We start from the raw sequence: 23055 nt of genomic DNA, 5'->3' as shown, positions 1-23055 counted from the left end.
TTTGTACTTGATGGTCTCCCTTCCTTCTGCAAAGAGGAGTTTGTTTCACTAGGAAAAAGTGTGCGTGCTTTTGAGTTTATTTCTAAGATATCATCTGTAGCTTTTCACCTTGTCATAGTAAGCTATTTGGTGTGCCCATGATACTTGTCTCAGGATGATAAATCTTTTTTTGAAGTTCTCTTTTCTTCCATATTTTTGAAAGGAAATATAGACTCTGAAGAAGATTTTAGAAATGTTGGACATATTTGCAATGTAATAGAACACTGCAAGGCAAAAATTATGTTATTTCTGACTCAGTCATTGTAATCTGAAATATTATGGTTTTAGCGTCTTTGGTATCTTTCATCAAGTGATTTAGTGTATACCTAGGGAAAAATTTTACCAAAAGGCTATGGTCTGTGCAACTTAGTATTTGTGTCGTGTTCCTAGAAAATGAAACAAATAACTGACATAACCTATTTTAAATGTAAAACTTTAAAATTTTGTCATCGTTTGATTGAGGGAAATGCTGAATACCAAAAATGGAGAAGGCTGTTAAATTACTTAAATTTTAACTTGAAAATTGTCCAACCATGACTTAAGTCTGTTTGTAGTTACTTGCAGATATAAGAATGTCTGTAAAGATGGAAACTAACTTGTGCAAACCTGGAAAATTTCATTGAATCCATGTGTTAAAGCAAACTATGTCAGAAAGAACTGATTTGCTACTGGAGACAGGAAAAAAAATGCAATGCAGAATATATGACAAATAGCTGTATCACAGTTGTTAATAAATCATATCTCAAGAATAGCTGTGTTTCAGTAAAACCTACTCCTCTGGAATGTAGACCTACACAGACACTATATATAGTCATTTCAGTTTGTGGGTCTAACTCTATGCTATTGTGTTAAGGTCAATAGGAAAAACATATGCTTTTCCCTTGGAACCATAGATAGTTCACATGTTTCATTTTTCTAAAGATAGACTATGTTTAAACCTCATGTAGATTTTTAAATTAAATGTATTTGTTAACATCAGAAGTCACAAGAAAAGCATATGCACCGTTACCTGCCTACCATTGCCCCTAGATAAAGAGCAACCATGCATATTAGTCAAGTAATTCACACGTTTATGATATATCTAAAGATGGCAATAATTTATCGAGGGCTAGGGTTGTTAAAATGTTAGTTTTATTTGTTTAATAACCAGTGTTGGAATAGCTGTAGGGAGGGAAGTTTAGTATAAAAGAAGTTGGAAAGTCTTTTTTTTTTTCCCAGAAAGGTTATATTTGGGTAGCATGAAGTATATCCTATTGTTATGAGGAATTCACAGAGCAAGGAATTAGGACATTGAGCCTGTCAGGAGTCTGAGTCATCTACTTAGGAGGACAGATGTGTAGGTGAGTTGGTTTCTCTTTGGCTTAGGGATGTAGAGGAAAATCAGATCAAAGCAGACTAATCTCTGCTTCTTAGTGCTCAGTTATTTGTACTAATTCTTTGCAATTTTGTCTCATCTGCAAAACTTTTAGTGTTTTGTTTTATTTTAACAGAATTAATTCTATCATTGCTATCAACTTCAGCATTTCCAAGCAATCATAGGTTTAAAAAATCATAAGTTTTGCTATGGACTGAATATTTGTCTTACCCCCAGTATTCACATATTGAAGCCTTAACACACAATGTGATGGTATTTGGAAGTGAAGCCTTTGGAATGTAATTGGGTTTAGATTAGTTCATGGAGGTAATGCCCTCAGGATGGGGTTAGTGCTTTTATAAGAAGAGGAAGAGACATGAGATCTCTCTCTGCATGCACACACACAGGAAGGCCATGTAAGGACATAACCAGAAGAGCCCTCACCAAGACCAGAGACAGAATGAGGTCAACAAGGGCTGAGATGCAAAATGAAATAGGCAGCAAAGAAATTCAGAAACACGTGGGTAATTCTAGGTTTACCAATGGATGACGAGTATGTGATCTGACCAGAATATCTATATACCAGGTATAGACAAGTGCTGAAATAGATGCAATTACTTTGAAAAGGAGCTTGGCATTATCTAGTTAAAGTATGTGCTGTGACCAAGCAATTTCACTTCTAGGTATAGTAGGAGAAATGTACAAATAAACAACACCTAAAACAGAATCAACTCAAAAACTATTGATGGTAGAATGGCCATGTAACACATGTTACATATTCATATGGTGAAATATTATACAGCAGTCTGTACAGCTTAACTGCAAGAACATACATTAACATGAATGATTGAATGCTTTTGAATGAATAGCAATGAGTCTATTCATCTAAAATTCAAATCCAAACTACATTTTATTTATTTAAGATGAGCTACATGGTGCTCCGTGTTTATGGTCACTATTCTAAGAATTTCAATATAAACATATTCGATCATATAATGAGCTATTGAGTAAGCACTATAAGAGGTTATTTGGTACATATGCAAATGAAGAAAGTGGAAATGCAAATGAAAACAAAGAAAAAACAGAGATTTCAGTGTAAGTGTGAACCAGGAGAGGTGGCAATGAGGATATGGGATTGGCAGGGAAACATTAAAGGGTTGAAAAGTGTGAATTTATTTTCATAAACTGGAAAGTTTGCTATTCTTCTTGTTAGATTTTTCTTTAAATCAGGCATGTATTTTATGTTCATTTATATATATATTTCATAATAAAATATAAAATAAGTGAGAAAATTTGAGTTGCTCAAAGACTAATAGATCAAAAAGTGATCATTCATGTGAAAAAAGAAATTGAATTTAGATTTTTATCACAGACAATAGATAACAATAAAGTGGAGTAAAGACCTAAATATCAAAAGTGAAACTCAAAATTTTAAGGAAATTATGGAAAACATATTTTTTGATATTAGAACAGGGAAGATTATTTTTCACTGAAATTTTAAAACACAAACTTAAAGGAATAAGTGATGTATACTAAAATCAGAGGTTTTTTTTTTTTTTCTTTCCTGAAAGATGCCATACAAAATGAAAAGACAAATCACAGATTAGGACAGCATATTTTGTCACTTAGGTAAGTGATCAAGGATTAGTATAGAGAATATAGGATTAGGTTAAAATTGTAAATTAATATAAAGACAATGGATTCAATAGAAAAAAAAAAAAAAAGAGCCTGGGGAGTGAACAGTTAATCAAAAACTAGAGTAAGATAATTGAGTGGCTCCTATAAAAAGTCTTCATAATTATGGAAATACAAGTTACAATATCAAGCAATTATTATTTCAGACCTGCTTTCCTGGCAAACATTAAACAAAAGCTAATGATACCAAGCTTGGCTAGAACGTGAAAAAAACAGACATTTCCAGGTAGAAATGGGTACACCACCTATGAAAATGATTATTTAAGTTGACTGATTACATACCCTATAGTTTTGCAATTTCATTTCAAGATGCCTTGTCTTGGAAATACTCTGGCATGTGTTTACAGAAAGAAATGCACAAAGATGACCATTGTAGCATACTTTATAAGATCCTTAATGTCCTGCTTGAGAAGAGATACATCAGCTACAGACTATTCATACAATAACATTTGACTCCAGGTTTTCATTTAATTGAAAACTCTAATAAATCAGGTAAAATGAATCATTTGATTCTGTATGTGTCAGTAGTGGTAAACCTGAAAAGTATGTTGAGTAATAAATAATTGCAAGTTCAAAATAGATATCATGAATATCATTTATATGAAATTTTCTATGACACAAAATATTGTATATTTTAAATAGAAAATATATTTTTGAGACAAGGATACAATAACATGCACAAGGGAAAGCACTATATTCAAGGTGCTAGTTCTTCCAAACTTGATCTATAGATTTAATGCAATCACAATGAAAATCCCAGCAAATTACCTTGTGATTATAGAAAAATTGATTCTATAGATAAGCAAAAGACCCAGAATATCCAACACGCTATTGAAGGCGAATGAAGTTGCAAGACTGGCACTGCCCAACTTCAAGACTTAGTGTAAAGCTGCAGGAATCAAGACAGTATGATATTGATGAAAGAAGAGAGAAAGAGATCTTTGGAAGAAATAGAGAGCCAAAATATTACTCACATAAATAGAGTCATGATGGAAGCATGTCATTATACATTTGTTAAAACCTATAGAATGTAAAACACCAGCAATGACCCCTAACATAAACTATGGAAAAGCAACAATATAGATCATTAACTTTGCAAGGAGAGCCTGAGCACTCATTACCTGGTCTCTTAGTTTCCTCTTTTTTTAAAAAAATATGCTTTTTAAAGGTTACTTTCCATTGCAGTTATTACAAAATATTGGCTATATTCCCTGTGTTGTAAATACCATTTGCAGCAACATGAATGAACTTGGAGAGTATTATGTTAGGTGAGATAAGTGAGACAGAAAGACAGACACAATACGATATCACTTATATGTGGTATCTAAAAAATACAGCCAACTAGTAACTAAAACAGAAAAGAAGCAGACTCACAGAGAGAACAAACAAGAGGTTACCAGTGGAGGCCAGAGGGTGGAAAAGCAGTGCAGGGGTGAAGGAGGGGGAGGTACAAATTCTTAGGAGTTTCTTCTTTTCTTTTTGAAGTGAGTTAGGGGAATAAAGCATGAGATTGGCTCAACTCCTCTCTGCTGTAGTTCAGCAGTGGTCGATTTCTGTATGGAAGTTTCTAGCACAGGTGAAAACTTAGAGAATCTGCTTATATATGATTTTTACACCCTGAAAGATACCTGCCCGAAGATACAGACCCATTTTCTCCAGTATCAACTTCATCTTTAAAAAGGTTGATGTTTTGATCTACTGCTTGTCATATATACTTCAGTCTTGGTTCTTAATTCCTTCAAAACTTGAGCTAAGAAGTAGAGTACTATATATTGGGCTTTCCTCAAATTTTCAACAGGACACTGCATGTGTCATATTGCTTAGGTCTTTGCTGTTCCCTCCAAACCATTTCTGCTTTGGTTCATCAGTTGCCTGGAATTAAAGCCAAAGTTCAACTCTTCTCTCTTCCCCGTGTCAGAGCCACCGTCATTCTCCACACTAAAGCCCAATGAGTGTTTCTTAAAGTGGAAATTTTATGTCTTGGTGTTTGTCCACAGCTTTTTGTGTTTAATTCAAGCTTCTAGTTGGTTCTGCTTAGCTCTTTGTGATCTGGTAACACTATCTTCTTTCTAGGCCTGTATGTAATGACTTCATCAGAGGCATTCTTACTTTTTCATAGAGATTCTGCACGCTGAACTCCCATGGTCTTCCAAAAAAATAACAGGAAAATATACTTCTCTGCTTTTACATAAGTCTTTTCTCGTTGCCCCCAAAGACCTTGTACCCTTCATTTCATCTCCCAGGCAACACAGCATCCTTTAAAACTAAAAACTTAGTTTAGACATCACCATGGCAACAAGTCTTCCCTGCCTCCCATCTGATATAGGCTTTTCCTGTGTTCTCTTAATAGACCATACAATCTTGCATTTGTTCAACTATTCGTTCATTCACTCTGTCCTCCATCCAGCCATCTTTCCAAACCTCCTTCCATCCATCATTCTTCCATCCATCTACATAGCTATTCACTCACGTCACAAGGATAGTGTCCCTGCCATGTACCATGGTCTATGGATTGTGCTGTGAATACAGAAGTAAAAGAATAGGTATCATTCTTGCATCCGTGGTGCTATAATCTCTATAGTAAACTTATCCCATAGAACAGCAATGAAAGAAGTGTCTGTCTTATCCACTAGTTAACTATTTATGGCTGTGACAGCACATTTGGTTTTAAATCCACTGCATCTACCATGTATATGACACAGAAATGTAATTAATAAATGCATAGTGAATATCTTACTATATAAATTAATCAACTTCTATAAGTTTCTTCTAAATTGTGCAAAACCAGAAATTGTTATCTTGATTATTTAAATACTTTTGGGTGAATGCTTTTGGGTGGAGTCTATCATGCAGTCTTGAATCTTGACCAGGTAAGGATAAGTGAGAAAACGATGAGATATTAGATTCAGTGAGGCAGTGGAAGAACAAAGTTTTTTTATCTAGTAGACTAGGTTTAACCCAACCTTGACTCTGGTTCCTAATGCCAGCATCTGGAACTGCCTTGGTTCCCGATGATCTTCCAAGCCCTGTCCTCAAGCCTCCCATTTATTCAGTGAGCTCTGAAGAGTTTTTCAATAATCCCCATCTGTACCTTCACCTATTTTTATAATCAAAAATATCCAGAATTATTTGCTATTACTAAGACCATGACTCCAACCTATAGGCTCACATAAAGAAGTGCAGCAGATTAGCGAATACTATTACATATTCTTTATAATGTTGAATGTGCAGCATGCTAAGTAAAACTTGTGTGAAATCTTCAAAGAAATGGAAAAATCTGCAAAATGATACTTGCCTATTATTTCCAGGTAATTTGCCAGTGGACCTCCCAGCTCCACCAGAAACTTCGGTTCCAGTAACATTACCTCCACACAACTGTACAGACAGTGAATTTGTTTGCAGGTCCAATGGTCAATGCATTGCGAGTATCCAGAAATGTGATTTTAGATATGACTGCTCTGACAAATCAGATGAATCATACTGTGGTAGGTGAATTCCTAAATTTTGCATCGAATATAGCCATAAGATAGATAAGAAAATGCTAGAGTGATCTCAAGCAACGTGACACACTGTCCTGCTTAGAAATTTTCAACCAGTCTTGGAGCAATTTCTTAATATAAAAGCTATTTGTATAGAAATGATAGAATCAGCATACATTCTTCTGTCATGTCTAACAAGAGGTAAGTGTCTTTTAATTAATATTTGAGATTCAAAATGCTTGTTTTCATGGACTTAACTTGATTCCAGAGATGGCATTTACCAGCTCTTTTCTGTCCACCCCTTTTTTTCCCTCTTCATGGTTACTAAATAGGAATATTTAGAGAGGAAGCATAATGCACATATAAAATGAATACTATGTCAAATGTGCAGAGTTCATAAGAAAACCGGTCCTAATATGCATGCACACATCAACAGCAGTGTACTGTTGAAAGATGGTTTTCATTTACTGGTACCTGTCCATCAGTGGCTTTCCCTAAATGGATCAAGGCAAATTATTTAATTTAAAAGTGAACTTCTCAGTCCAAGATGCAAACTGAGAGGAGAAAAAAATCAATCTGTGTCTGAGTGGGTTAAGCTCAAGGTCAGAAAGAATAAACACTTGTTTTTTTTTTCCCTTGCTTACTTTTTATTAAGCAATATGTGAATTTACAGTATTATTTCTCAGGTGCATTGATAACATTAAAGGTTGAGAACATACAGAGGATACAGCATAGAGTGAAACTCTATTTTGTCTTCCGTCAGTCTCATCAAAGAATTCTTAAAAGAATTCTTAAAACTTAAAAGTACCAATACACAATAAACTAACCAATCTAGACTTGAAAACTCAGAATCAAAGCTAATTCACTCTATGAATGTGATGGGACAGTAATTAACTCAAATTGGTCGTGAATACTTTGCATCACAGATGTTAGAAGTTGTTGCAGGACTCAGACTTTCTCATGGGAGGACATTAAAATCCTCTTACAACCATGTGTAAGTCATCTTTGCAAAAGTTTACACGAAATCTTAATTACACCTAATGAGTGTCTCTAGTGAATACTGCCTTTCTTCTTAGCTCACTTTTGCAATGTTAGTAACATCATTTATGATTGAATGAGAAGTTTTGGTAAGTTCTTTAAATATCCCGAATGAACGTCCAATATTAAATTATTTTAAAATGGGGATATTTGTTTTGAATAAATATGAATTGAATTATTACCGAGCAAATTGTGTGATCTTACCTCTTCCATCTCTCTGTAAGATAAACTATTATGATGAATCTGCCTGTCATCCACAGTCTTACATTTTATAATTGCTTTACTGTGGTTAAGACTATAACATAATAGCTACCCTCTTACTGAAATTTTAAGTGTACAGTACAGTATTGTTGACTGTAGGTACAACATTACACAACAGATCTTAGCACTTGTCTTGTTCAACTGAAACTGTGTCCTCTAATTTTTAAAAAAAATCTATGATTTTTATCTTTAATAATATGAAGAATAGGAATCTATTGAATCCTAAATTTTTTCATGAAATGAGTATAATTATGATTGTTAATATCACAGATTAAATAACATATACAAATGTCATGATTAAAATCACTTTTTAAAGTTTTTTTTTAAATTATAGTTGATTTACAATGTTGTGCCAATTTCTGCTCTACAGCAAAGTGACTCAGTCGTAGATATATATACATTCTCTTTTTAAATATTTTCTATCATCGTCTGTCTCGGGAGATTGGATATAGTTTGGATTGAGTATTTCTTTCTTTCTCTAATTTATGTTAAATCATGAACACAAGTTTCTAAATTGTGGTAGTGGTAGCCTATGCTGTCACCATTTATGCCATTTAAAAGCTAGAATATACACTAGGCTTTTCATTGTATGTACAAAAACTCATTGAATTGAATATTTTATTTAGGTAATAGAGGATTTAAGACAGACAAGCACATGAATACATGTGGGGGGGAGAGAAAGAGCGTTTTCATGTGCAGCTTAGATATTCAAAAAAAATCACCAGACTTCATTTTGTTTGATATTATAATGCATTCATTATAGGAATATTGAAAACTTTCAAAGAAAGAAGTCCAGTATAAAAGATGCTGTAAATCTTATTGCTTGGAACTTAAGTAGTTTGGAATTTGGAATAACCCTTCCAGAGACTGAACTAAAATTTAGCTTTGTTAAAGACCAAAAAAACAAAGACAAAAACATATCATATTAGAACTTGGAGGTTATATAAGCAATGAAAGTGTTGTATCAGAAGAGACTGGCAATGATTCAATTACTGTTTTAGGAGCTAATTAAAATCTCACCTCCTTATGAAAGCAGATTCTTTAGTATGTGTATTTATTTCCACATTTCAGTTACTAGAGATATTTGAATACAGTATACTTGAATTTCTTTAAAATTCTTCCAGTGGTTATACAAGCCATTTGACTAGTTATTTTAGTCATGCTTAAAATTAAATTATAATTTTAAAAATACCCAAGAGTGAGAAAGTGCTGATGCAGAGGGAACTCACTGTTTATTGATGCATTTATTGTGATTAGCACATCTTGTCTTTGTCTTGTCCTACTCAAGCTATGGAAGTTTGCAGCTTTGAAAATGGAAGCCTTTGTAAATGGTACCAGCCAATCTCAGGAAATTTAATTCAAGACTCAAACACATTCAGGTGGGGTGTTGGTAATGGGACCAGTATTCATCACGGGGAGGAAAATCACAGGCCATCGGTGGATCATACAACGTAAGTGACCACGTGTTTGGAACATTTCTCTTAGGAACTATTGATTAAGCAGTCCCCGGAATTCTGACCACACCACCTTACCCTAAGCTACGGCTATTGTAGAAATGCATGTTTACGTTAGAGCATCAGTGGCCTCAGTGTATTCTTTCATACAAGATTGAAAAATTCAATTAAAAAAAGTAATGAATGCTCTTGTAAAAGCCCTAGAAACTGGAGAAAAGCATGAGTCAAGAAAGAAAAATAATTTGTAATATTGCCACTCATCAAAAAGCCCTCTTAACATGTTGTTTTAGAATTATCTGTTCATTTTTACCCTCCAAATTGTTCTGTTCTTCCTTTTCTAGCTCCTCCTCTACCTCCTTGCCCCTTTCCCTCTTCTTCCAATCTTGGCTCTTTCTCCTCTTTACTGTCATCTTTTCTTTCAAGGTTTAATAACTCATCCTTTCCTCTCTTTTCTAGTCACAAAGGTATTGAGTGCTCACTGCCTGCAACATTCTATTCTTCCTCTTTCCTTTTAATGATTTCAAGGATATGTTACTGAAGACAAAAAAAGGTATCCCCATTTATATTACAGAGAATCTTTTCAAAACCTTTATGCCTTCACACCTCTTGCAGTTAAAGCTTCACACCCCCAGCGTCTATGGCTGTTGCTTCAAAGAAAACTACCAGTAGATCTGCCGTCCAGTCCATCATTGCCTTAGCCATCTTGACCTTGCACTCAACGGGACTGCACGCTACCTTTAGCATATGATGCTTTTCTTTTCCTGGGCTGACTTTTTCACCCTGGTTTTCTGAGCTTTTTGTTTTTGCTCTATTGAAATGGTTCCAGTTTTACCATCCCTTTATTTAAACATCTGTAGCTAAGCTGCCCAAAGTATATACAGTAGCAGATATTAATACTGTTTTGTTTTGATCACATTTGACATTTGGCAAGTAATTTCTGAAATTGCAGTATAGAAAATTTCTTTGGGCTGCTTCTGACATAGAAAGCAAAGGGGGTAATTTCAGGAAGTTTCTGTGGCTCATGCAAATAAGCCATACTTCATTAATGATCTATATTTCTGTAAATAAAAAGGCTGACCAGAATCTCGCTTCTAGGTGGTAAATGTATAAGTAGAAATATGGCAACATATTAGAGGCGTAGTAATATAATCAGCCTTTGGCCTGTTTGTCTCTGCCCCTTCCCACCCCCGCCTCCAGTAGACTGCCAGTTCCTTGAGGAATTGCAAGGACTGTGATTCCCATTTATTGCATTATTTCTAAGGTTCAGTATATATTAAATCTCAATAATTATTTGTGGAGTGAGTTAGTTGACAGGATTGATATGTTTATGCTTTATAATTAAAGGCTATAAGGCACCAAATTAAATATATTTTAAATACAAATACTTAATAATCAGGTAACGTTACATGCATGTGCTCTACCTGACAGTAAATCCTGATGAAGGGAGGGGTCTGGAAGGGTCTTTTCTTCTAGCCTATTTCTCCCTTTCTCTCAGGGTTCCTTCTTCAGCCAAGGAAGGTTTGGCATTTTTTGTTTTTTGTTTTTTGTTTTTTTTTTTACTTTGTAATAAGAAATAGTTCTTATGCATCATATAGCCTGCTCTATGGCTTATTATAGTAAAGCCCCAAACTCAGTTTTCCAAATTCTGTTTTTCTCATATTTAAAGGGGGCTCTTCTCTTTAGAAAATGCCTGTATAGCCCTGGGAACTATAGCTAGTCTCTTATGATGGAGCATGATAATGTGAGAAAAAGGAATGTATATATATGTATGTGTGACTGGGTCACTTTGCTGTATAGTAGAAAATTGACAGAACGCTGTAAACCAGCTATAATGGAAAAAAATAAAAATTATTAAATAATAAAAACAATAGTACCAACATCCAGTTATCCAAGTTCAAAAAAAAGAATGGAAAGAAAGAAAATGCTTTGCTCTCTCAGGTGATTGGCTCTAGGAATTTAAAGCCAGGTTTTTAAGACCATTATTTCTAAAATAGTTTTCAAGACCAGTTTTGAAAATCAAAAATCTCTCTGCCAGTTCTTCCTTTCTCTTCGCGTTTCATGATTCCACGTTACCCGAAGGCAAAGATTTCTTCTGGCTTGGATTGGTAAAGCTCGTTCATAAGCAAGTGCGAAAGAAAGAAAAATCACATCACTATATTTCAGAATATTTGAAGTGAGGTATATTCTCTCACTTCATATACCTAATGAAGCAATAAAACATCTAGAAGAGTCATGGCAGGGTTGGAATAAGGAGGGAAGTTTTCACTCTGTAGTTAAGTCTTCAGTAAGGTCTTAATGTGTTTTCCATCATGGAAACGAAATGATAAAAGCTAAGTAAAGTGATATTCCAGGTGACATTTTGCTCTTTTGTGTTCATACTTTCATGGACTAGTCTCTGTATCTGAGGATCTAAGGTGAACTCTGAGTCTAAAATAACAGTTAAACTTTTTACTTGTTTATGGGGGAGTAGCATCATTCCATACAGCTGTTTTATTCAATGTCTGTATATGAGTTAGTAGCCCTAGCCTTTTTGCAAGGCTGCTTTTATGTGGCTATGGCCTTAGCACAAAGCTTGGCGAGTGGGTTCTCCCTTTACCCTGCTCAGCAAGGGCCAGCTAAAGGAATCTGGCATGATTGTGTTCCTAAGATTGGAAACTATAAGCCAATGAAATAGTAAACTAAAATCCACTCGCTGGAAATACCATCAGTTGCAATTTGCATGTTCTTTTGAGATCGGGGTTAGATGAAATAGCCATTTCCTTTAACTTAAGCAATGAGAGAGAACATTTAGTGGAAAAATTCTTTTCTTGGTATTTTAGAAAAAGAACCGTGATCTAGTTAAACACTAACATAAACACATACAACACAGAAGAAAAATGAATGTATATCCATTCATATCCAAGAATACTAGCAAACTTGGCAAAAACATTAGTCTTACTTTGTTAAAAAGAGAACTGTTAAAAAGAATTGTTATTGGCTTATCATTGAATCAAGATGTTTGGATTACCTAGCATCTGAGCTCTGTAACTAATTCAAATTTAAATGTTTAGAATATTGAAGATTGAGAAATAGTGTATAATGATTCCTCCCAGTTTGAAATTTCATAAGATCTCAGAATCCTGTACTCTGACCTCCATAATCCATTTAATTAGCCAAGGCAGTTTTGCCATAGTATGTAAATTGCTCATAGCTAAGTTCTATAAATTTTATGATCATTTTTTTTTTGTCTTTTGTTGTTGTTGTTGTTGTTGCTATTTCTTGGGCCGCTCCCGCAGCATATGGAGGTTCCCAGGCTAGGGGTTGAATCGGAGCTGTAGCCACCAGCCTACGCCAGAGCCACAGCAACACGGGATCCGAGCCGCAGCTCACAGCAACGCCGGATCCTTTAACCCACTGAGCAAGGGCAGGGACCGAACCCGCAACCTCATGCTTCCTAGTCGGATTCGTTAACCACTGCGCCACGACGGGAACTCCCGATCATTTTTATCTCATTAGGAAAGCCTTCCTTTGACCCAGTTTATTATTTTTCACTGCTGCAAGCCAAGATTTCCTTGACTTCTGAGCTGTTGGCCCTGAAATGCATTTTAGTTGACTGCAGTAAATGCCTGTCCATTGGTTAAATAAGGTTTAATATTAAGATTTCCTAGGAGTCTGAAATCATTTCCTCAAGTAAGATTAAGCTCTCCCTGTGTATCTTTCATATGGAATGATATCTGGTAGAGGACATAAGCATATGTTGCATCAGTGGTTTCTAACCGTGCTCACAGCAGCTTTAGGAAAGTTTCTCAAAGTGTGGATCAAGGACCTCCTAAAATGTTTCTGTGTATATTAATATTTGAATATGTAATACATTTAAAAGCAGATTCTGCCACCTGGATCAGAATCTTAGGAATAAAGGAGCTCCTGTGGTGGTGCAGCAGTTATTGAACCTGACTAGTTTCCATGAGGACGAAGATTCGATTCCTGGTCCTGATTAGTGGGTTAAGGATCTAGCATTGCTGTATATATAAGTTGCAGATGTGGCTTAGATCTGGCGTGGCTGTGGCATAGGCTGGCAGCTACAGCTCTGATTCAACACCTAGCCTTGGAATTTGCATATGCCGTGGGTGTGGCCCTAAGAAGACCAAAAAAAAAAAAAAAAAGGAATAATAGGAATAGAGCTGGGGCTCTGTATTTTTATTGTAATTCCTAGGTGGTTCTAAAACCTCATTCTTAGGGGACCTCCGTAGCAGAAAGTGGGGAGGTATTGCTAAAAGATGGAAGGTGGATTTCTGACCACTAATTCCAGTTATGCCTAGAGTAGATTCATTTTCCTCTAAATTGACTGACTAATTAGACAGTTAATACAAAATATTTCAGGAAAAATCAAGTAACAAAAAAATTTCTAAGACAATTTTGTTCAAAAATAAAATTTGTTTGTTATGAAGTATCTATTATAATTGAGAAATCATTTGGGAGAAAACTCTTTACCTGACTTCAATCTAAAAGAGAGTTCCTGGAGTTCTCACTGTGGCTCAGTGGTTAACGAATCTGATTAGAAACCATGAGGTTGCAGGTTGGATCCCTGATCTCTCTCACTGGGTTAAGGATCCGGCGTTGTGGTGAGCTGTGGTGTAGGTTGCAGACGCAGCTTGGATCCCGCGTTGCTGTGGCTCTGGCATACGCTGGTAGCTACAGCTCTGATTAGACCCCTAGCCTGGGAACCTCCTTGTGCTGCCAGAGCGGCCCAAGAAATGGCAAAAAGACTAAAAAAAAAAAAAAAAAGTTTCCATTGTGGCTCAGTGGTTGATGAACCCGACTAGTATCCATGAGGACGCAGGTTCAACCTCTGGCCTTGCTGTGTGGATTGCGGATCCCACATTCGACCACTAGCCTGGGAACTTCCATATGCTGCAAGTACAGCCCTAAGAAAAGAAAAATTAATTCATTAACAAAGGATATGTAATTTCAAGGCACCCTCTGCATCGTCTTATTCGTTGTATGATACCCAACCTTTTTTCTCAAGCCTTTTTCCTACGTGCTCTCTTCTTTACCGCTAAATCAAAATGATCCCTTCCTTTCTTTTGGATCAAAATCAAAGGTACCAATTTCATAATCATCTCTACAAGACATATTTTAAAATATTTTGCATTTTAAAGTTTGCTTACAGATTGTTGGAAAATTATTTGAATATGATCCATCTCATTCAAAATGCAGATTAGATATAACACTATTGCTTAAGTGTATTGCTTACCTGTAAAGTGGATGTACTTTTTCTCAGATTTTTCTTTTTACTTCATAACACCGATCATCTTTCAGGTGGCAGTGAGCTATAGTCCCCACTATTGCAGATTGCACCTGCATCCCTATCTATATTATGCATTTGTCCAGGCTTGACATTATATACTAAAAGCCACATAGGTAATGCAAGTGTCTCTGTGACATAACTTTGCAGATCATTATATATCTAAGAGCTAGATATAAATGTGGATCAAGGCTTCTGTAAAACTGAAAATATTTTAATGTTTTCTGCTCTGCAGCCATAATGATTTTCAAAGCTTTAGACTCTTAGACATTAAATGCCATAATTACTGCTTTCTCTGAGTCTTCCCTGAAAAGCTGATATTTTATAGGTCACTTTAGATGCCTCAACACTCTTTCAACATAATTTCTAAAAGATCCAGTTTTATTAAACCTGTCGTAATTTTCTCTTTATTGTTTTAATCCTTGTAGGAAGTAGCATTTCTGGTAGTGTTTTCATGGGGCTGAAAGCATAATTGTACCTGTAAAACACAAGAAAAATTTCTTTTATTTTAGAATGACCTTGAGTGAAGTACCTGTTCTTTATTTTTGTATGTATATTAATTTGTTTTGAGTTAAATCAACTTTAATTCTAATTTTATTTCAGTGTATTTTAGCTTGCCAATAATTTCAAAAATTAACTACAGTGGATTGAAACCATGGACTTTAAAAGAAATCTAAGCTGAAAATAATCCTTGTAAACCATACCTAAAATAACACATATACAGTTGTTAGGTAGTATATTTGCTGTACATGGTAGTTTTAAGAATGTATTCATGATACAGTGTATAATTTATGTTACTAAGAGCACTGTTTAACAAAATAGCTCTAATGCCATGGTTACAATTGCATTCAAAAATTAAAAATTCATTATCATTATATAATTTTTAAGTAGATTTTCCCTTCAGCCACATTAAGATGAAGAAAATTTGATATTTCAACTCCTGCACAAAATTGTTGTAGTTATACAAGATATGGAGGAACAATGTTTTCTCAACTAAATAAAGATAAATCAGATTTAAATTTTATATTAAGGCAAGGACTTGATAATGAGAACACACAGTATCACATAAGAAACTTATACATATGAACCAACCTCAATATGACCTAATAACAGTTATGTATGCAGACACATCACATACTCAGCCCAAAGGTCTTCATGATCTGGAGGATGCAGAGGTAGCCTTGATTAGGCACAGAATTCATTCTTACATTAAGCACGTGTTTCTTGAGCATCCGCTCTGTGAGAATAGCAAGCTTAATCAGACATTGAACCAGCACACACATGAATACATGTTTTAATTCCCATTAGAAAGAGAAGCCCACTGTGGATTCTCCTGGTTGTGTCTCCATCTTTAGTAAACCCTGAAAAAATTCTCTAAATGTTAATGGATAGTATAAATGAACTAAAATAATACTGCAAGTAAAGACCATTTACTGATTCTTTTAAGAATTCCTTCACTTTTTGTTGTAAAAATACTTTCACTACTAAAGAAATGTATTCTTATGTTTAAATGTTTAATATATATGTTTAAATATACATAAGAAATAATGACTCTAACCTTGCCACCGTGATGAAAGCACTGCACATATATACATATATTTTTAGTAAAAATAGGTTCACATCTACCACATTGTTTTCTAATATGGCTTTAATTTTATGTACTATCTGTAAGCAGTTGTTTACCAGTACTTTTTAAGTGGGGCAATAGTGTTCCATTAACAGGATGCACCGCAATTCACTAATTTAATTCCTCACTATTTGATTTATGAGTTGCATTTGACTTTACAAAAATTTAATAAATCTTCACTGAACAATGTGCTGCTTTGCACACACTGTAGATTATATCCTGAGAGTAAAAAAGCAGAGTAGAATTTTTCTATTAATTATTACTTCTATTAATCTTCTTCTTATTATTATTTTGTCTTTTCTAGGACCACATCTGCGGCATATGGATATTCCCAGGCTAGGGGTCTAATCGGAGCTGTAGCTGCCAGCCTATTCCAGAGCCACAACAACGCAGGATCTTAGCTGCATCTCCGACCTGCATCACAGCTCTCGGCAATGCCAGATCCTTAACCCACTGAGCGAGGCCAGGGATCGAACCTGCAACCTCATGGTTCCTAGTCAGATTCGTTAACCACTGAGCCACGGCGGGAGCTCCTAATTATTATTTATGTTATAAAACATTTGATTTATAACTTTTATGTTACTTTGAAAAATGTACAATTTTTTAAAGCGGTACATTATGTTTTCTGGTTTTCTGTATATTTGCCAGACATTTGAGTATTTAATTTTTGGTATTTTCCAATTTAACAGGTTAAAGTAGCAGCTAACTCTATTTTTTAAATTTAATACCCTGAGAGGGTAGCCTCTTCTTTTCTTCATACCTTGCCCAAGTGTATTTCTGTGTCTGTGTTCCATTTTGTCCTCTTTGCTTTGTTTTCAGTTTATAGTTCCTGTTTTTTTTTTTCTTATTGATTTATAAGGTCTTTTGAAGCATTGAGGTGATTTTTATCTGTTATGAATGTTGTAGTAGAGTTTTTCCTAATTTTTTTACTGGCCTTTTGTTGCTCTTTATCATATTTTTTTACTGTAGCTATATTCTTATTCTTTTTTCCCTAGAGTTCTATTCTTTCTCCAAGTTTATTGAGATGTAAATGACACATAAAATTGTGTACATTTAAGATGGACAATGCGATGATTTGATATGTATAAATATATGAAATGATTGCTACAATGGGTTTAGTTAACACACCTGTCACCTCACATAGTTACTGTGTGTGTGTGTGTGTGTGTGCATGTGTTGAGGACACTTGAGACCTACTCTCATAGCAGCTTTAAAGTATACAACACATTATTATTAACTATATTATATCCCCAGTAATTATTCATCTTATAATTATTTCCTCCATTTTCCAGCCCCTTGGCCCTGGCAACCAACATTCTGTTGTGTGCTTGAGTTTGATTCATATGAATTCTACATATAATTGAGGTTGTACAGTATTTGTCTCTGTCTGACTTATTTTACTTAGCATAATGCCCTCATGTTTCACCCAAGCTTTTGTGAATGGCCAGGATTCCTTTTTAATGGCTGAATAATATACTGTTGTATGTATGTATTCATTGACAGTTTTATTCATTTGAATCCTAGCTCTTTTTTCTTGGTTGTTTTCATGAAAAGTTTGTCAATTTTATCTTCTTTTTTGAGAAGATATTTTCATTGGCCTATTCTATTGTTTTCATATTCTACATTCCATTTGTTTCTGCTCTAATCTTTATTATTTCCTTCCTTCTGCTAATTTTCTGCTTAGTGTGTTCTTTTTTACCCTCGTTTTGTGAGGCATTAACTCAGCTTGTTTATCACATCTCTTTTTGTAATGTTGTTGTTTAAAACTAAACTTTACTCTGAGAACCGCTTTTGCCGTATCTTATAAATTTTGATATGTTATATTTCCATCTTCATTTGTCTCAAAAATTCTTTTCTCCTCTTTGAGTTTTTTCTTTGATCCGTTGCTTGCGCAGGAGTGTGTGTTTAATTTATGCATATCTGTGAGTTTCCCCTTTCCTCTTACTACTGATATCTAGTTTCATGCCATTGCAGTCAGAAAGGATATTAGATATAGTTTCCATCTTCTTGAATTTGTTAAGACTATTTCGTGGCCTAACATGTGATCTGTTGTGGAGAGAGTTCCATGTACACTTGAGAAGAATGTGTAGTCGTCTGACAATGGAGAAAATGTCTGGTATGTGTCTCTTCTATCCATTTTGTCTATAGAGCTGTTCAGATCCATTGTTTCCTTATTTATTTTCCATCTGGCTGATCTAGCCATTGTTAGGAATGGGGTATTAAACCCCCTCACAACCATTATATTGCTGTTTGTTTATCCTTGTAGTTCCGTTCTTATTTCTTTATATATTTAGGTGCTCTGATATTGGGTGCATAAATATTTTTTTTGACTTTTTTAAGTTTCATTGAAGTAAAGATAGTTTACAAAGTTGTGATGATTTCTGCTGTACAGTGAGGTATCCCGGTCATACATATACACATATCCATTCTCTCTCAAATTTTTTTTCCCACATAGATTATCACAGAATATTGGGTAGAGTTCTCTGTGCTAAACAGCAGGTCCCATTTGCCAATCATTCCATATACCTCGGTGGTGCATAAATAATTATAATTATTTTATCTCCCTTTTTTGTTATACAAGGGTCTTTATCTCTTGTGACTATTTCTAACTTAATGTCTATTTTTGCTCATTATAGCTACCCCTGCTCTCTTTTGGTTATCATTCATATGGTATAATTTTTTCATGTCTTCAATTCTATACTCTGTGTTTCTTTAAGACTATAGTAAAGCTCTTATAAGACATATATTTTTGGATCTAGTTTCTTGTTTTCTAATCATTCCTCCATTCTAGGTCTTTAATGGGAATAGTTAATCCATTTATGTTTATAAATTATGAAGTAATTATTGGTAGGTAAGGGTTTACTATTGCCATTTTGTTATTTTCTGACTTTAGTTGCTTTATTCTGTTTTTACTCTTTTGTTGTCACCTTTTGTAATATTATAACTTTTTATGGTGATATGCTTTGATTGCTGTATCTCAATATTTTGTTTATTTACTCCAAGATTTTCCTGTGTTATTACCACGGGGCTTACATAACCTATTTTATAGCACTCTATTTAAGCTGATGATAAGCTCAACTTGGGGCTCTAGATGGGTCCAGTGGTAGTGATATGTGCAGGAGGGGATTGCTATCAGGGGCTCTGGTTTGGTAAGTCTGCTGCCTGTTTTCTGAGATGGCATTCCTTCTGGCTGAGCCTTGTGGTTAGGTGGATCTGCTTCTTTGATTTGGCATTCAAGCCAGGCTCCTGACTGTGTTTCCTGGTCAGGTGGGGCCGCTAGTGGGGCTTAGAAATCACCACTGATTGACTGGAGTCAGAGGCCAGTGGAGTTCCCAGGCAAAATGATGTTGGTTGGACTCCACAATCAGGCAGAGATGCAGACTGGGTTCTGAAGTTTTCCCTCATTGGGTGAGGCCCCAAGCTGTGCTCTCCATCCTGATGGAGCAGTTGGCTTGACTCAACATTCAGGTGAGAGCACTGTACTGGCTTTGAGGTTGAATGGACCTCGGGCAGAGTTCAGCAATGGGCAGGGGGGGTGGGGTGATGTAGGCTGGGCTCCAGTGCTGGCCAGAGCTGTGGGCTGTGCTGTATCTAGGCATTATTGTACGCTGAGCTTTGAGGTTGCCTCTGGTCATTATTTAGGCTCCTCATTCAGGTAGGGCCAGAGGCTATGCTCAGCATTTGATTGGAGATGCTGACTCACTGTCTCTCTGAGCAGGCATAAAATGGGCTTCATTGCTAGTAGGGCTCTTTGGCTGGGGACCCAGACCCAAACCCGGCCAATCAGGCTCCCTGGATGAACAGAGTTATCATCTTGTCTCTGCAAATGGGCGGGCCATTCTTGGCTGGGGGGTGCTCGGCTCAGACACTGTCATCAGCAAAAACACAGTTCCCCGTGATCCCTGTGTTAGTTGCTGTGAGTTCCTTTTCCCGTCTTCTGTAGCGGATCCTTAGAAATCCAGTCTCACTTATTCTCCCAGTGATCCCTGTGAAGTGAAAACTAAGTGGGCCTCCTGGGAATCGTCCATGACACTGAGGAAAGAGGATGCCCACCTTGGGCTCTCTTTTTCTCAGTGGAGAAACTATAGGCCCAGGGGGACCTTCTCCATGTGGCACTATGCTGGCTTTGGAGAAGGGTGAGTGGGTCAAAGCGAAACCACTTCTCTTACCCTTCAGATGTCTTATTTCTAGGTTTTCACAATCCAGGGAGTGTGCTTCAGCTTCACCTCTGGTAATGGAACTCTCACAAAGACATCTTGTCTGTGGATATTTTCTAGCTGGTTTTTCTCCAGAGGGAACTGAGACAGAACCATCTTTTCCACCATCTTGCTAACATCATTCCCTCTTTTTGTTATTCTCAGAAAGGCTACCTCCAAGCTTAAATAAACTTTACTTGCATTTTCTACTGTACTTCAATTATTTTGATGTTTTGCAATTATATCTTTGATTCATCTGACAGTTTATTTTAATGAATGTTATGATTTAAAAAAATCTGTTTAAAATAGGTTTATTTAATGCCTTTTCATAGATGCAATCTGGTTTGATTAACCATCCTTTGTCATTGTATGATGCATGTCTTTAGGTGACAAAATCTCCACCCAGATCCTGGTATCTTTCTGTTGCTCACACTTACTGATGAACATGTTGAACAGAATCAAAGATAAAGCTCTCCATGTGTAGCTAGGGATCTGCTTTTATGTTGCTGTTTCATTAAGCCATGCACCTGCTTGCAGTTTTTCACCCAGCATGGAATCCATGTGACTACATTCATCCAACCTGTCTTATTAGCCTGCCGTGACATGGGCATCTTGTCCTTCAGGCACAACCAGTTATCTCTGTCTTGCAGGACTAGCCCTGCCAAGTTTAAGCACCAACTTTTCTTAGGGTGTGAGAAAATTGAATGAAACTACCATAAGTATTTACCTTCATTAGTATTTCCTGTTACTCTCAGCCTGACTTGTCTTTGATGCTTCTCCAACTCTGACTTGGTGCTTTTTTTTATTGTTGTTGTTTTTAATTTTGTTGTAGTACAGTCGATTTATTGATTTATTTTTGTCTTTTGTCTTTTTAGGGCTGCATCTGCGGCATATGGAGGTTCCCAGTCTGGGAGTCTAATCAGAGCTGTAACTGCCAGCCTACGTCACAGCCATAGCAATGCAGGATCTGAGTTGCGTCTGTGACCCACACCACAGCTCAAGACAATGCCAGATCCTTAACCCACTGAGTGAGGCCAGGGAACGAACCTGCAACCTCATGGTTCCTAGTCGGATTCATTTCCACTACGCCATGACGGGAACTCTGTATAGCTGATTTATAATGTTGTATTAGTTTCAGGTTTATAGTAAAGTGAATCAGTTACACACACACACACGCACACACATACACACACACATTCATTCTTTTTTCCCATGTAGATTATTACAGAACCTTGAGTAGACCTCCCTGTGCTATGCAGTAGGTCCTTGTTAGTTATCTATTTTATATATGGTAGAGTGTATGTGTCAATCCCATCCTCCCAATTTACTCCTTCCCCCCCATGGTATTCCCAGCCTTTGGGCACTACATTTCCTTTAGCTTGGGTTGTTTGAGTCTCTGTCCAGGCCACTACAGACTTGAAAGGAATGTCCTAGAATCCTGTCCCATGGTCATTACTCTCTGATTCCTGCTCATGTTGATTCTGATTTGAGAACCAGGTGATTTTCCTCTAGGCAGCCTATATTAGTTTCCTATGGCTTCTGTAACAAATTATCACAAATTTAGTGGCTTTAAAAAAATAACTTTCAGTTCTAGGGATGAGATGTCTGAAATCAACAACATCGGACCAAAATCAAGATATTGGCATGGCCACTCCCTTTCCAGAGACTCGGGAGACTCTGTTCTTTGCTCTTCCTATTTCTGGAGGCTGCCAGCATTCCTTGGTTGGTGACCACATCACTGCCCTCTATGCCCCTGTGTTCACACTGCTTCCTCCTCTTCGGTTTGAGTCAAATTTCCCTCTACCTCATTCTTGTAGACCCTTGTGCTTTCATGCAGATAATCCAGGGTAATGGGCCATCTCAAGATTGTCAATTTAATCACATCTGCATAGGGTGTGTCATAACAAGTAACAAGTTTTTATAGGCTCCAGGGAGTGGCCTTGATATCTTTGGGGGCCAATATTTAGCCCAGGTTCTGAAATCAAATAATGTATATTTAAATTAGATGTGGTATTCATTAGCTGTGTGGATTTAGATGATTGTGTAAAAACTCTCTGAATTTCATTTTCTTCATCTGAAAAAAAATGGCATAAGAGTACATATCGCATATGGTTACTTTCAACCACAAATGAGAAGATGTTATGAAAAGCAATAATTAAAGTATGTGTCTCATAATGCAATGGATGCTAGTTCTTAGGCTGTGATGTAAGCCTGGAAGGATATATCAGATTAAATGGCAGAGAGCCTGAAATACTATGCTGTAGAGTCTAATATTAGTGGGGGGGAGGGTGGGGAAAGAAAGCATACAGGAGCCTGTGTTTTGTTTTATTTTATTTTATTTTATTTATGTTTTGCTTTTTAGGGCTGCACTTACAGCATATGGAGGCTCCCAGGCGAGGGGTCTAATCAGAGATGTAGCCTCCAGCCTATGCCACAGCCACAACAATGCGTGATCTGAGCTGAATCTCAACCTACACCACAGCTCACGGCAATACCGGATACTTAACCCACTGAGCAAGGCCAAGAATTGAACCCACTACCTCATGGTTCCTAGTTGGGTTCATTTCCACTGTGCCATGATGGAAATTCTGAGGGCCTGTAGTTTATATAACTTATGCAAATGAATCA

At 36.2% G+C, this 23055-nt stretch overlaps 1 protein-coding gene across 1 annotated transcript in view; it reads left to right on the top strand.

Moving 5' to 3' along the window:
* MALRD1 (MAM and LDL receptor class A domain containing 1) overlaps positions 1-23055 on the top strand; it is a 600618-nt gene that overhangs the window by 171623 nt on the left and 405940 nt on the right. Inside the window, exons 21-22 of the mRNA XM_047755391.1 lie at positions 6397-6573; positions 9155-9317. Of these exons, the coding sequence (XP_047611347.1) occupies positions 6397-6573; positions 9155-9317 (340 nt within the window). The remainder of the gene's footprint in view (positions 1-6396; positions 6574-9154; positions 9318-23055) is intronic.

Source organism: Phacochoerus africanus, chromosome 12, assembly GCF_016906955.1.
Source record: "Phacochoerus africanus isolate WHEZ1 chromosome 12, ROS_Pafr_v1, whole genome shotgun sequence".
NCBI lineage: Eukaryota > Metazoa > Chordata > Mammalia > Artiodactyla > Suidae > Phacochoerus > Phacochoerus africanus.
Note: the sequence above shows the minus strand (reverse complement) of the source record. Positions and strands in the feature narration are given on the sequence as shown.